The sequence below is a fragment of the Mus caroli genome, chromosome 10, assembly GCF_900094665.2.
Source record: "Mus caroli chromosome 10, CAROLI_EIJ_v1.1, whole genome shotgun sequence".
In the NCBI taxonomy this organism is placed as follows: domain Eukaryota; kingdom Metazoa; phylum Chordata; class Mammalia; order Rodentia; family Muridae; genus Mus; species Mus caroli.
In genome coordinates this window covers 79,943,746-79,959,453 of record NC_034579.1, presented here as the reverse complement: position 1 = coordinate 79,959,453, position 15,708 = coordinate 79,943,746, and the positions used below count along the sequence as shown (strand labels likewise).

The 15,708-nt window shown below is 48.0% G+C and overlaps 1 protein-coding gene across 3 annotated transcripts in view; it reads left to right on the top strand.

Moving 5' to 3' along the window:
* Syn3 (synapsin III) overlaps positions 1-15,708 on the top strand; it is a 437,574-nt gene that overhangs the window by 416,203 nt on the left and 5,663 nt on the right. For 2 of the 3 annotated variants that reach the window (XM_021173742.2, XM_029482726.1), the window contains exons 9-12: positions 3,722-3,796; positions 7,858-7,960; positions 11,807-11,941; positions 12,672-12,759. In XM_021173742.2, the coding sequence (XP_021029401.1) occupies positions 3,722-3,796; positions 7,858-7,960; positions 11,807-11,941; positions 12,672-12,759 (401 nt within the window). Of the gene's footprint in view, positions 1-3,721; positions 3,797-7,857; positions 7,961-9,738; positions 9,824-11,806; positions 11,942-12,671; positions 12,760-15,708 lie in introns of those variants that run through there. The other variant, XM_029482727.1, reaches the window with a different exon arrangement.

Here is a 15,708-nt window from a genome sequence, read left to right as displayed (position 1 = left end):
ACAGTTTCAGCCTCTGCCTGGTGGTCCAGTGGGAAACAACACTGCCAACCACAGCACGTGCTTATAGAAAGTATCATTTACCTCCAGTCTTTCTGTCTTCACTTTTTTTCCAAAGTTGCTCAGGCTAGAAGCTTCTCGTCCACCTCTAAGGTTGTACATTTGGTCTTAGAAACCCTCCCACCCCAAACTCATATTGAAAGTCCACCCCCTCTTAAGTGGTAATCTTAGGAATTGGTTCAGAGAGGGGAATATGCCATCAGGGTAGAACCTTCCAGAAAGCATTCAATGCTTGTTCTAGCTCCACTGTGTTATTGACTGTTCAACACTCTGAACAGAAGCAACTCAAGGGAAGAAAACACTGTATTTCAGTTTCCATTCCATCACTGAGGAAAGTCAGTGCAGAAACTCAAGTAGGAGCTTGAAGCAGAGACCATGAAAAAAATTTTATTTGCTGGCTGACTAATAGACCCATGCTTTTAGCTTTCTCATACAGCCCAGGAACACCTCTCTAGGGAATAGCGCTACCCACCATGGGCTGGGCCCTCCTGCCTCAATTAGCAATAAGACAGTCCCACAGAAATGCTCACAGGCTAATCTGACCTAGTAAGTCTCTCAACTGAGATGCCTTTTTCCAATGATCCTAGGCTGTATCAAGTTAAGGCAGCATTTTTAGAAAAAGAACTCAGAAGGACCCCTTACTTCATCGACTACATGAAGACACAGTAAAAAGACACCGTCTAAGAACCAGAAAATGTGTCCTCACCAAACCTGAATCTTTAAGCATCTTGTGCTTAGTCTTTCCAGCCTCCAGAACTACAAGAAATGAGTTGTTGTTTACAAACCACACAGTTCATGATTCTCTTACACCAGCCCAGATAAATAAAGTCGATTATAGTCCAGGTAGCTGCTCTGACCACTATCTGCATACTACCCTACATCCCACTGGCTGCATCTCATTCAAGTAAAAAACAAGAGTCCTTCCATCCATGTATAATGGACTCCATGACCTCTGTATGATGAGTTTGTGGGGTACAGTTTGAGGGCATCTACCATCAAGAGAGGATAACACTGGTGCCATCTCCTTCGGCTCTGTGGGGCTGATACAAGCTGATGCTTGGAAGCCCTTGGACACATGTCTCAGATGCTAATGCAGACCTCAGGTACCAGCTCTCCCAGCCATCATCCTCTTGGAAGGAAAGCCGTCTGGCTTGAGTTCCTGCTGCTTTAGCTCTTCAATGCCTTCTCATCTCCTCTTACTAAAAATAACAAACAGTACAGCCCAATTGTGCTGAGAGGCTGATGGGAATATTTCCTCTCATTCATACAGGACCCCACTAGGGTCTCACTTGGTCTACAATGATTCCCATTTTACCAAGGAAGAAGTTGAAGACTGGGAGATGCTACCCATGGTAAATCACTAGAACATGCTAGAAGCTCCATGTTCATCGGCTCTTGCCTTCTATCACCTCTAATGCACAATGCCAAATGCTGTAATTGAACAGCCAAGGCACGGCTCAATGAACATGTCCTGGAGCCACACACAGCCAGTGACTTTGGGATTTCATGTGCTTCCCTGGAATTCATATCCATTGCTAATTTACCTCACCAGTCCTCTGGCTCAAAGCTAGTAAGGGCAGGAAGTGAGCTGCCTAAGGAGGGGTCAGCTTTATCCCCTTAGATTAAACCAAATCCAGGATGAAGGCTGGGCCTATGAACCCTGTTGTCACAGTTTTGTGACACAAACATTAGGCACACCTGAGAAGAAGGACTCTCAGTTGAGGAATTGTCTCCATCAGATTAGCCATGCTATTAAGTCCGTGAGGCATTTTCTTGATTACTTAATTGGTGGAGAAGGACCCAACCTCATGTAGATGGTGCCATCTATGGGCAGGTAGCCCTGGGCTATGTTAACAAAGTAATTGAACATGAACTAGAAAGCAAATGAATAAACAGCTTTCCCATGATCTCTCTGCATCATCAGTCTCTGCTCCCCCGATCCCTGCTCGAGCTCCTGCCTTGGCTTTTCTCAGTGATGAGCTGTATCTTGGGTACTGTTCTATTGCTGTGAAGAGATACCATGACAAAGGCACTTATAAAATAAAGCATTTAATTATGGGCCTGCTTACAGGAGTCCAAATGTGTCCTGGGTTCTCCCCAGCTTATATCATCCCTCACCCAGTCAGTAGCTATTGGGCACCTACTATATGCTGAGTTCCCTTGGAACAGTGTCCTCAAGGGATAGCGTGAAATATGATCCCCATTTTTTAGGGCTTCTCCTCTACCAAGCAGGTTAGATGAGCACTCCTGAGCACAGTACTGGGGAGGAGAGAGAAGAGAGAAAAGGAACATAGAGGAGAAGGGGGGGGAGGAGAGAGGAGGGGAAGGCAGAGGAGAGGAGGGGAGAGGAGAGGAGGGAAGAAGAAAGGATAGGAGAAAGAGGAGGGGAGAGGAGAGGGGGGAGGGGAGAGAAAGGGAACGGGAAAAGAGGAGAGGAGAGGGGAAGGGAGGGCAAGGGGAGGGAAGGAGAAAGTAGGGTAAGGGAGGGGAGGGAAGCAGGGCAGAGCAGTCTATGAAAGTCCAGGAAGGTGTGCTACAAGCCACATTCAAATGAGGACTTAGAAAGGCAAAGGTGGTAGCAAAAGCTGCCTGAGCCAAAAGTGAGAGTGTAGGGTTCAAATCAGGACACCAGCCATGCACAGACAAGCCCTAAGAAGGAAGACAGCCATGACTGAGGCAGAATGAAATCCAGAAATGGAATTGAGAGGGGGTGACAAGGCAGACAGAGGTCACAAAGCCTTCCAACTCTTCACCATGGGAAAGTAATCGCTTCCTCCCTCAGACCATTTCCCCACATTTAAACCTTCTCCAAATTCCAGAATCACAAGGTGATACAATGCCCTAGTTCTCCTCAAAAACAAGAGGTCATGCATATTAGTCCTTTTTCCATTACTGTAACAAAGTACTTGAGCCAGCCAACTTAAAAGGGAGAAAGGTTTATTTCAGTTCACAGTTTCAGAGGTTTCAGCCTATATGGTTTCTTGTCCTTGTTCCTATGGTAACACTCTCATAGAAACGGCTCACGTCATGGTAGCCAGGAAACCAAGAAGAGACAAGAAGTACCAGGATCCCTTTAAGGGCATGACCCCAGAGACCTAACTTCTCTTTCCCAGGCATTACTTGCTGAATGAAGATTTCCTTACCTCCCAAAGGCACCGTAAGATGATAAAGGTCAAGCTGGGGCTTGTGGAATCTGGTTTGGCCACACTGCAGCACCAACGTTTGTGTCATTTTATCCAAGGTGTCAGCCTTTTTAAATTTTAACCTAGGGACTGGGGAGATGGCTCAGCAGCTGGGGAGATGGCTCAGCAGTTACAGAAATTGTATTGCTTTTGAAGAGGACCAGGCTTTGGTTCCCAGCATCCACATGGCACACAGCATACAAACAAAACACTCAGACACAGAAAATACAATAAACAAAAGACACAAATAAATACAATTTAATCTTTAAATTTCAAAAAAAAAGTTTAGAAAACAATACATAGTATCCATGAATAAATAAATCAGTTAGCACTAATGGAAATGACTGATAATAAAAGTACATGCTATGCATAATTTGGGCCACATATTTGAAACAACATCTCCTAACCACAAAAGCAAAGAAGGAAGGTAGATTAGTGATAGAGATCTCTATGTCTTTGACGTGTGGTTTGTTCTAACCCAGGAGAACCTCCATCTCTGGAAACTGGAAGGCCAATACAGGCTCTGCTATGCTGGAGCAGGTGGCCATGACAGAAAGGTAAGAGACAAAGGGCACTCAGAAAGATGCACCAGCACCTGGTGAGAATGGCACTTCCATCTCTGCCCGGTGTCCCCACCCACTGAGCACTTCCCAGCTTGCTTTCCTATCTGGTCAGCATCAACGGCAGGGTACCTGTCAAAACTACATTTACAAATGGTGACAGTTCAGAGAAATAAAGTGGTTTGTCCCATGTTCCAGAAGTGAGTGTAGAACACTGAGGTCTTGGTTTCAAGTCTTCTGGCTCCTGCCTTGCTGCCTCAGTGAGAGAAATTGGGAACCTTCACCAGTCCCTAATTGTTTACAGATATCTAGGAGAAAACAATTAATGATTAAAATGACATTATTAAAATGGAGACCGGCGTTCCTCAGACCATACAAAGAGGGAAAAACTAATCCCCCTTAAATTGTGAGTCCTTTGAGGTACTCTGTGGCTGGGGGACCTATAGGTCTTTCTTGCTTTAAGCACTACCATGTTTGACCTCCTCAGTTGAGGAGTGGCTGGGCACCTGCTCTCCGCATCAGTCACAGACACCTTCCCTAGGAACCCACTGGACACTGCCTGCATGCAGGTAATAAAGGTACCTCTAGGGTCAGTAAACACAGAGCACCTACTGCATGCCACAGTGTGCTGAGCAGTAAGGAGGCCAAGGTAAAATGCACTGAGTATTTCCTCTAAGAACTGTGGCGTAGCTACAAGCATCAGAACACAGCATGTTAGTTTGTGCTTTGGGACTTACTAGCTTTTGATGATGAGGTATGTGTTCAGGAGGGATGTAGGACTCCATCCCCACCCCTATCTATTGAAATCATTTCTTTCATGGCCATGTTGGATCATACTTCCTCCAACAGAGGTTCATAGCATCGCCAGGCTTAAAGCCTCACTGTCAAGTCCAACAGAAAAGAGGCACCTTTCCCTGCCTTTCATCCAAAGCCTGGGATGGAACCTTATTGGCTGATTAGCCAGGCTTTGGGTCACGTGATCATCCCTAAGACAGTCACTAGCTGAGAAGGCCACATGGCTGCATTTGTCTAAATCTATGTCAAGTTTCTACTCTGGAGGTTGGAGTGGTGGCTACCTTTGAATCTCCAGAAGGGATATAATGCTATTTCTCAAGAAGTCTTTAGGAGGAGGGAAATTAATTGCCCCTCCTACATTAATAACAGCCATCTTTCCCTTCTTCTCTAAGAGAGGAGACAATTGTAGCCCAAAACAGTAATGTGAGGATAGCATAAGAGACAGGAACAAGGAGACAGGGTACTCAGAGAAACTTAGGGAAAGAGAGACCAGGGAAGGATTTCCGAAGGACGGGGCACCAGAATTCCATCCTAAAGAATGCGTGGGAACCTGAAGGAGCTAGCTTTGGTTTCATCTCTGTGACTATGTCATACGCACTCACTGTGGGCTACAGTTTTAGAACTGGGCTTGGAGAAGCAGTGGTGGTGAAAAGAGACATCAACCCAGCCCCTGTAGAACTGCCAGTTCAGAGGCTGTAAGCTTAGGAAGCCAGATGAACCAAGGTGAGTGCCCCAACCCTTCTAGATAAGTTTACAGGCAATTCAAAACTTCTTCAACTGGAAAATGAAGATAGCAGTAGACAAGTCTGCATGTCATCTGAAAGACTAAACCCTGTGACATGGGCCTGCCAAGGTGGATATAGGCCCTTCTCAGCAAGCCTAGGTAGGGGCTACAGCACCCTCTTGGAACTCCCTTGTACCAGTTAAGTCTTATGGAAGTGTGCCTGGCACTTGTTCCCCCAGGAGACCTTCATGGTTAGCCAGTGCCCTCTTTTTGACTGTCCCGGACTGTAAGTCTTACCTTCTCCATTGCTTCAGAAGATCACCATGGAGACCTCCAGGTTGCCACCATCCTGTGGTTCAGCTCAGTCTCAAGCCACATGGATGGTTCCAAAAGGAACCTTCACAGGACAGGGTCTGCTCAGCCTAGCATACACTGTCCCTCGTGTAGTCTAGAGCTGTGTTCATGGCCTGGACAGACCTACCTAGTCCAGTTCCTACCGTCCCAAAGTCACTGCAGACCCTTGATCAGGACCAGCCCCTCCCTGGCTCCCTGCTTGTTGGGGAGCCTGACTCCTGAGCGATTTTCACACCGTTTGATCAGTGCTAGTCTGCCTAGTTGAAGGAAACCTTTCCTGTCTTTCCTGGCCCCTGGGATTTCTGCCCATGGGGTGATACACACAGACGACCTAGATGTTCATCATTTGAAAACAGCCTCTGGAATCTAGTTGCCTCCAGTCCTAAGTCTAGACTGCTTCTATCTCTCCAGGAAGGACTTTGACTCACAAGTGTGTCTCAGGCATTGTGCTCCTGGAGCACATTGTGTTCCATGAGTTGTAGGATGAACTAAGAATAGGTAGCAGCCACCCAGTAACGACGCTGGCCATTTATTTGTACATGGGCATCATTATCCTTGTACGTCCCAAGCACAAGAATCAAATAAAAGAAACTGAGGCATCTGGAGGGAGAGGCTCCCCCAAAATCATGAAGGAAACAACAGTAAGCATCCAAGTCACAGGTCAGGCCACAAGGTGTTTGCCATATAAACATAAGGGCATGAGTTTGAGTCCCAGATCCCACATAAAAAAGCCAAGCAGGTATGGCAGCTGGCAGCTGTGACCCCAGCACAGGGGAGACAGAGACAGGAGGATTCTGGGGGTTGTTGGCTAGCCAGGCAGTCTCACATTGAGTGAGAGACCTTGTCTCAAAAAAGAAAAAAAAAAAAAAAAAACCAAGATGGAAGGCTCCAGAGGAATGACACCCAAGGTTGGCTTTGGATCCCGATACTCATGCATGCACACATGTGCTCCTTCCCAACATGTTTACAGGTATGTTCGTGAGTAAGCATACACACTTACTGGCTCCTCTGTGCCAAGTAAAAACAAACACAAGTTGGAGAGAGAGAAAGAGAGAGAGAGAGAGGAGAGAGAGTTTTGCTTACAACCTGGTCACAGACAGGATCTGGGACTGGAAGCCAATCTGCTATTTATGACTGTCTCCAAGCCTCAGCCTCTCCATCTGAAAAAATGAATTCAGCTCTCCCTCCCTGATCAATATATGGTGAGCTTAGTTAGCCTGCCAGGCACAGAATGGCACATATTTGGAGTTGGAGTCCAGTGGATGTGGGACCTTCATCCTGCTCTTGCTAGCATGCTCCGGGCTCTGATTAGATGAGGGAACTAGACTCGGTTCCAGTTATGGGAGGTCTAGATGAACAAGATCATTTTGCTTCCCTTTTTAGAGAGACCCTCTCTCTAGGTCTCAGTGGTGAAAAAGATCAAAGAATGGGTTCTTAGAAATCTCCAGCCACGCTCTCTCCTCATTCCAGGTCAGACGGCTCAGACACACAGATAGATGTGGGAGCTGGAGTGTTCCGTGTGACCCTAGAGAGTGGGGAGAGAAGCAGGAACACTGACACAAAGTTCCCTGTGACTCCCGAATCCACTCCACAAGCGGAAGCCAAGTGCAAGCCCAGAAGATCTCCCCAGATACAACCAACCCCTTGTTGTGGGGTCAAAGTTCATAGCCCAGATCTGTCCCCAGCAAAGCAAACTGGCCCTGCAGCTGTCAATCACTGGAACAGGAATAAAGGCCATTGGTCCAGAGGGCCAGGCCCCTAGGCAAGTCAGGAGCTGTCTGAAGGAGCTCCCCTGCCCACCCCCTTACCCTCCCCAGGCTCCGGGAGAATGAGGCCCTTTGTCCTCCTACAAGCTCTTGTCTGGCTGGGGCTTTGAGCAAGGAGGGCAGCTGGGAGGGATCTTTAGAACCCTTCCAGCAGCTTTCCCAAGGGAAAAGGGCTGCAGGCGTGTCTGGGTGTCTGGATGGCTCTGGGTGGGGGCAAGGCAAGCTTCCTATTATAGCAGCAGAGCCAAGGTCCTGGGGCAGTACTCATTCTGTCTCTCCTCCATCCTTGCTCTCTTTCTCCCTTGTTTCTTCTCTTGAGTGGCATCCCCTCCTCTGTCTGCCTTCACTCCTCTGCTGTCTCCCTCTGACCTCTGTCCTTGCATCTTACCCCATGCTCACCATCAGTCCTGTCTTTGCAGGTACAGGCTGTGGGTGGACAGCTGCTCAGAAATGTTCGGCGGCCTAGACATCTGTGCTGTCAAGGCTGTCCACAGCAAGGACGGCAGAGATTATATCATCGAGGTGAGGAATGAAGCAGGAGGGTCCAGCCTGGACCATCCCAGCAGGGCAGCCATGTTCTGGCTCCTGGCCAGCCTACCTGTAGCTCAGGGCATAGTGAGACAGTCCCTCATGCTTCATGCACCCACCTCAACTGTAGCAAAAGTGGGGAGCCTTCCTGTTCAGTACTCTGAGCTCAAAGTTCAAAACTCAGGGCACAGATTTTTCACAGCTTGTCAGGCCAAGAGTCCACAATATGCTGTGCCAGTGTTCTCGTTGTTCAAGCACACGAAGTAAATGTATTCCCCTTACCACCGTGCAAGGGTTCCACTCTTGCATTCCTTCAAATAAAAACCATGGGCTCCAGGGAATCCTTTGGACCAGGCACTGGGTAATTCTAAGAGGCAATCTTGAACCCAGGAGAATCAGAATTGACAGGCTGCAAGGGAAGGCGACAGGGCATCATTGAGCAAATGGACACCATTGTACAGAGTGTGGCTGCAGTGTGGGGGTGGGGGAGGGGGCAGCAGATGCAACTACCAGAAACAGAATTGTAAGAGATGTTCACAGATGGGAAACGGGACCCAGGACCACTCTCAAGACCCTTCTGCAGCCTATACATCTCTCCATCCCATAGTATCCTCTTCCCTCTATGACCCCTCCCTACCCCCCTCGGAGCTCCTCCTTTCTTCCCCAGTTCCCAGCCTCCAACACTTCCACAACTTTAACCTGAAACACCCCTGTGGCCTCGGGGGGGCTCCCCTCTAATCCCAGCTACCTAGCTCCGCAATCACACGTGGGCCTTTCAGCTCTCTCCTTCCATGAGGCTAGCTCCTCAGCCCATAAGGGAGGAATGAGGTGACACCAGGCGAACACACGTGAGGGGAGCCCTGTGGTCACCCCTCCCCTGCAGCTGCCTCTCCACGAGTGTGGGCAACTAATGAGAGGCACATGGTTCGGATGACCACAAGCAGCCAGCCAGTCAACCAATCCCTGTGCCTGCCCCGCTGCCTAGGAACCCACAGGCAAACAGCACCAGGTAACTGAATGGGTTACCACCAGGTCAGGGAGGGGTTCCGTTGGCAGCAGAGGCCAGGAGCCCGGGACAACAAACATTCTCACTAGTTAAGTCACCAGGAGGAGAGTTGAATGCTCCCACCAGATGAGTGGCATCTCTGTGTAGGACCCCATCCTCTGCTCAAGTCAGGGACCACGGTCCCTCTGATCGTTACCAAAACAGAGGTAAATAGAAGACCACTTCACCTGGGACATCAGCAGCACCTGTCAAACCACCCAGCATTGCCTTTCCTCACTAGGACATTAGACATGAATCTGGTTTGGGCATGTATGCATGAGCAAACACACACACACACACAAACACAGAGTATGAGAGAGAGCTGTGAGCTCTGGTCTCTGAGATCTCTCCACTTGCACAAAAAGCCATCCATACCCATCTGCCCCAGCTCTGGACACTGAACAAGGGTAGGAATGAAAGATGCTTCACATTTAAAAAACAAACAAACAAACAAACAAGCCAGTTTGGGTCTTCTAAACACAAGAAAACAACTTTTCACAAATGTTCCAGAAAACCTCAAACAAACAAACAAAGAAAGATGGCTTTCAGATTTGTTTTTTGGTTTGTTTGGCTTTTTTTTTTTTCCTCAGAAACATTAGAGAATTGTTTTCCTTTGGAGTTTGGGGTGGGGTCAAGAAGAGAGGGAGTTTGTTCCTGGGAATCTAAAATGTATCTTTCCCAGTAAGGGGGGCAAGACAGCAGAGATCCAAAAATATTGTCTCCGCAGTACTTGTGACACATTTGTGAGGGTGCTCAGGGGAAACACCCGGGACCTCGTCCTCTCTGATCTGGCCCAGGGAATGACCTTGCTCACTAGAAGAAAATGTTTCCCTGGGGAGAGTGAGTATCCACGTCCTTTTGTCTGTGTCCACTGTTGGGGATTCCAATTCTTGACTTCAGGTTCTTTGTAGCCGCCATTTTCCATTTCTCCGCAGAGAATGTAGACAACGATCCGATCCGGGGCAGAAAACAATGGGTAAGGTTAAAGGAAAGAGGGACAGGCAGGGTGCTGGGCGCCTGGGAGCATTGGGGACAGACTTAAGCACCTTTGTAACTGCTGCTGGAGACTGCCCGTGACCCCAGAGAGCTCCATTTAGGGACAGTTTACAGGCCCTTCTGGAATCCATACCCACACCCTAGTTTGCTTTTCAATTTCTGAGGCACTCCAGGTGCTTGTACTCAAAATCCCCTGAAAGTCACAGTCAGGAGAGTCTTAGCAGTCGCCTGAACCCTTAGTTTACAGTTGACAGAAGACAGACCCGGAAAAGACAAGAGACTTCCCCCAAGCAAGTTCACAGCAGAACACAGGCCTGGAACCCTGGCTGCCTCATGTGACATCAGAGCTGCCCAGTGCTTGCTTAGGAGGTCCCTGCTGCTATAGAACTCTCTGTCTCCTCACCACTGATGGAGACCGTAAAAATCCTCGAAGACTCACTCTGAGATAGGGTCCCATGTAGCCCAGGCTACCCTCAAATTCAATATGTAGGAAAACCTTGAACCTCAGATGCCCCCTGTCTCCACCTCCTGAATGTTGGAGTCATGGGTGCTAGGGGTGGAAGCCCCTAGCATGCAAGGTGAGTGCTGTAGTCACATCTCCAGCCCAGCAAAGTGATACCTGAAGATAGTGCTGACGTCATCTATACCTGGTTCTTAGAATAGTACCCCATATATCACCAGTGCTCGGTGACACTGTACTGTCAAGCCCTCCCATGGTGAACAGAGCTTTACTGCAAGAATCTCCCCCGACCTGCCTCAGGACACAGGCCACCCTGACTCTGTGGGTACAGATGGCCAATGATAATTCTGGGACAAAGCTCCCCAATGGGATAGTTGAGCGAGCTCAGCAAAGACATGGGTACAGAGGGGCTCCTGGGTCCTGAAGGGTTTCTGGAGGAAGGGCAGACTAGGTGTTTCATGATGGATAAGGAGTTAGCCAGGAGAGGGGTGGGCAGAGAGACCTGGGTACAGGGTCTGGCAGTGAGAATATCCAATGACCCCAGAGTTGAGCAAGGGGCAGAGAGGGTTTGTCAGGGTGAATCGGGTGACAGACAGGGGAAGACTGGATTCCAACAGTAGAGGAAAGAGGTGGTGAACACAGCCTTGTCACAGGTATATCAACACTTTATGTTCCCTTAAGACCATCAGCTGCTGATACCTAGTGATCATCTGGCACATTAGCTCACATCTCTGAGCCTCAGTTTCCCCTTCTACTCCAAAAGTAGACTGGGTCAACATGACCTCCCATAATGCCACCCCTTCTTCCTTAAGGACAGCTGATTTCCAAGGAGAATTTCACTTTAGGCCTGTGTCCTGCTGGGAGCCCCAAGACAAATGTCTTTCCTCTTTTGTCTTCTCTGTTAACCCTGGGTCACTTCCAGCCTGTGTCAAATTTTTAGTTGTTGTTATAACTGAGCCCCCACTAGTTCCCAGTTCTGAGGACATCTTTAACCTTGGGCCAGAAGAGAGAGGGCCAGCCCCAGCCCTGGGAGGACGGTGGAGTGGGAAATGAGGGGTTGGGAAATGAGGGGGTGGAGACCGACGCCCCAAAGAAAAGTACAGAAAAGGTCAACACGTGCTTCCTGGCCCCCGGTCACGTTGCTGGACTCCAGTGTGTGGAGGCTGAGTTGAACTGAATCCAGGGAGAGAGCCCAGACAGCAGGAAGGACCCAGCTGGGCACTTTGCATGGAGGACATTGCCATCTAGTGGTCATTCTGTCTTGAGCCCAGTGTCAACATTCCTGGAATCTGAAGCCTTCTTCAGGGTCCTTCAGCCTCCTTTGCTCCCTTGCCACTAGGTCATGGACAGTTCAATGCCCCTGATCGGAGAACACGTGGAAGAAGACAAGCAGTTAATGGCTGACCTTGTTGTCTCCAAGATGAGCCAACTCCTGGTGCCAGGGGCCACAGTGCCCTCACCCCTGAGACCTTGGGTAAGGTTCTCTTGAGAACAAAGAATAGTGGCTCTGGAATGAAAGCCCCTAGGATTCAAAGAAGATAACCCCAGGCTGGCATCACGTAGAATGGGGTGGGGACAGAGGCAGGAAGGGCCTTGCAGGGGCCCTCTCCCCTCATATCCAGTAGGAAGAAAATTCCTGTCCCATCAGCCTTTAGACAGATTGTTAGCAACATTCATCTCTGTGTTCCCATGTTGGACCTGAGCGGAGGTGTGTGCAAGAATACATTTACACAGATGCCCTATGTCCTCTGTGCACAGGTCAATAGAAACTATTGTGTCTCAGGCTTCTCCACCCACCCCCCAAACCAGCAATCTCACAGACACACACACACACACACACACACACACACACCGCACAGGCCCTAGCAGGGACTACCGGACCACTCTTCAAAAGTTTACCAGCTTGCTAGCCTTCTGGAAAAGCAAGTTTCAAATCTTTCCCCCAACCCCAGCCCCTCCTTATCCCACAGAAACTCATCTCTTCATAGACAGGAGGGAAAGTAGTTAAACTCAAGGGGCTGTTTGGAGCCAGGGGGCATTTGCAGCATCTTAAAAATCTATTCTAAAAATCTATCATGAGCTACACTATAGAATTGTGCATCGTGGATTTTACATCGGTAATTTTCTTTTAAGGCTTATATAAGGCTTAGCCTCCCACCAGAAATACTGTAGCCACTGGCATCCTTTCTCTTCTCTTGCTCTAGGGTCCACAGATTAAACCTGCAAAATCTCCAGGGCAAGGCCAGCTAGGACCTCTACTAGGACAGCCTCAGCCAAGGCCATCTCCACAAGGTAAGCCACAGGTCAGCCACAGAGAGACACTGTTACTGATGACATTGAAATGCAGTGCAGAGGACTGTGAGGGGTCTCAGTGAGAAGAACTCCTTTTGTGCAAGCATGAGGACATGAGTTCAAATCCCCATCACGTAAGTAACAAGCTAGGCATAGGCAAACATGCCTATAGCTACAGCACTGGAGGAAGGGAGAAACAGGCAGTTCTTGGGAACTGGCTAATGGGTTAGTCTAGCTCAAATGGTGAGCTTCAGGCTCAATAAGAGATGCTGTCCAAAACAGTGTTTCTCAACCTGTGGGTCATGACCCCTTTATGGTTGCATATCAGATATCCTGCATATCAGACATATACGTTGTGAATCATAATAGTAGCAGAATTACAGTTATAAAGTAGCAAGGTGGTCACTGAAATGTGAGGAACTAGATTAAGGGGTCACAGCATCAGGAAGGTTGAGAACCACTGGGCTAGAGTAAGGTAGGAAGCAATAGAGAAAGACACTCAGTGTCCTCTGACCTCCACGTGTACATCCAAGGGTGTGTACCTACACAGAGCAACTAAATAATAATTAAATTAATAAAAGTGCATTGCTGGAGACAATGGTTCTCTACCTTCCTGATGCTGCAACCCTTTAATACAGTTCCTCGTGTTGTGCTAACTCTAAACCACAAAATTATGTTTGTTGCTATTTCATAACTAATTTTGCTACTGTTACGAAGTGTAATGTAAAGATCTGTGTTTTCCAGTGGTCTTAGGCAATCCCTGTAAAAGGGTTGACCACACACGCATGAGGCCATGATCCATGAGAACTGCTGGTCTAGACAATCCATCCTGGCGCTTTATCCTTACTGTGCATACTCCCTCCATCTGCATGATGAGGACCCTAGGAGGGATGCTGTCCTCCTGAGGTCAGGGAAGGAGTTGGAAAGAGAGAACAGAAGGATTGGCTAAGTATTTAACCTGTCGGCCCCTGTGCTGGGGCCACTCCCTTCTACACTGGAATTCATCCTCCCTACTGTTCTGTAGAGGAAGCGTTCCTGTTTCCCTTTTCCCCAGTAGGAAGTTGAAGCTTTGCCCAGGAAGGCACAATGAGAGGATGGCTGGTTTACAAGCCTGGACCTTTAAGCCTTCTGGGAAATGTTATTTCTAGCCACTAGTGGTGCCTGAGTATACATTTGTGAGCCAAGCAGCTAGAGTGAGAAAGATAAAAGAAACTCAAAACCTATCCTCAGCTGCTGACATTATTCCTCAAAACCATCCCTGCACAACTCCAAAAGAGCCGCTGCTTGTTAGCAGGTGGATACAGGAAGGACCACAAGAGGCCGGGGGTGGGAGGGCATGTCAGAAGAATAGCTAAAGACCTCCTGGAGGAAGGGTCTCCCATGCAAGGGCTCAAGAGGAATACCTACAAGCATGTCTCTTGCAGCAGAGGAGGGTGCTCAGCTCCGCTGCTCTGAGCCAGCTGGGGCTTCAGAACAGCTTGGCATGGGGATGCCAAGGCAGATGATCTCCTGTGGTCTTGACAGAAGGTGTCTCCATTCTGTCCTGAACTTTCTAGTCACTTCTATTAAAGTGACAGATGGCTTCCTCTTCCACAGCTCTAGGAAACACAGTTCCCTCTTCTTTCCCTCCCTCCCTTCATCCCTTTCAGCCTTCTCTCTCTCCTTCCTGTAAAAGCAACGTTGTCTCAGAGGCCTACTGCCTCTGTCTGCTAACCTAGGCCGCCTAGTCCTGGAAGCTTCTAGCCTCTGTACAATCTAGGCCTAGAATGTTTTTCAGCATCTGGGACTTGCTGATGAATATATTCACCCTTTCTAGTTCTTTCTGATTTCTGGCTGGCTAATTCAACTCAGCTATCTGGTTCAAACTCCTCTCCAAGCTGACTGATTCAATCTGGCTTTTCTTGCCTTCTCCTGAATTGCTCTGCTTGGCTTCATACTAACTTTGGCAATATGTTCTAATCTTCTGGTTTCTTTTCACTCTCTGGCTAGTTCCGTCATCACCTTGTTCTCTCTTTTACAAAGAGAGGTTGAAGAGAGAACAAGGTGATGACAGAACTAGGGTGATGCCCCTTCCCTTCTCTCTCTTTCCCTGCTCTTCCTTAGGTAGCCTCTCTTTCCTTGTGAGAGTTGGCATATCCTGTTCTGTCAAATCTTTCTCTGATTCATCACTTTGTCTGCTACTCAATTAGACTTCACTTTCAAACCTGGGTGCTTCCTTCTAGAAACTAACTTTACCCTCATGTTTGGGATTAAAGGTATATATTAAGGAACTGTCTGTATACCAGCCAGAGGAATTAAAGGTGTTCTCTAAGGCTAAACCACACCACAACTAGAAACAGGTTTTTCCAGTAAACAGCACAATCTTGGGGTTCATAGTGTGATGAAATAGCTTACAACATTTTCCTTCTTTTCCCCGTTACTTTATTTATTTAGTATAACCCTCCCGATTAACTTCCTTTCTCATATAAATGCCTTTAAAATTGACTGCCTCCCACCCTGTATACTCTAAATATATACCCAGTAATCAAAATTATATTTAACCGTGGCCTAAAATACCAATTAGGTGGCACTTTAATTCTCAATACCTGTGATCAAATACTCTTCTCTGAATATAACAAACAAGGCATGATGAGTCACACCTGTAATCCCAGCATCAAAGAAGCTGAGGTAGGAGGACTGCTGCGGATTTAGCCTGGGCTACCAGTGAGTGCAATGGCAGGCCAGCCTGGGCTACAGTGTGAGATTCTGTCTCAAAAGGGTGAGTAGAAGGCTGAGGAGACAGCTTTGATCTTACATTTCAAAACCAAATGAAACAAACAAACAAACCACCTTGGTGTGGCACTGTGCTTGTAATCCTAGAGCTGGAGAGGTGGAGACTGGGGGAATCTTTGAAGCTAGTTTGTCAACTAACCTACTTGGAGAGTCTCAGTCTTAAAAAAGAAAAATTTT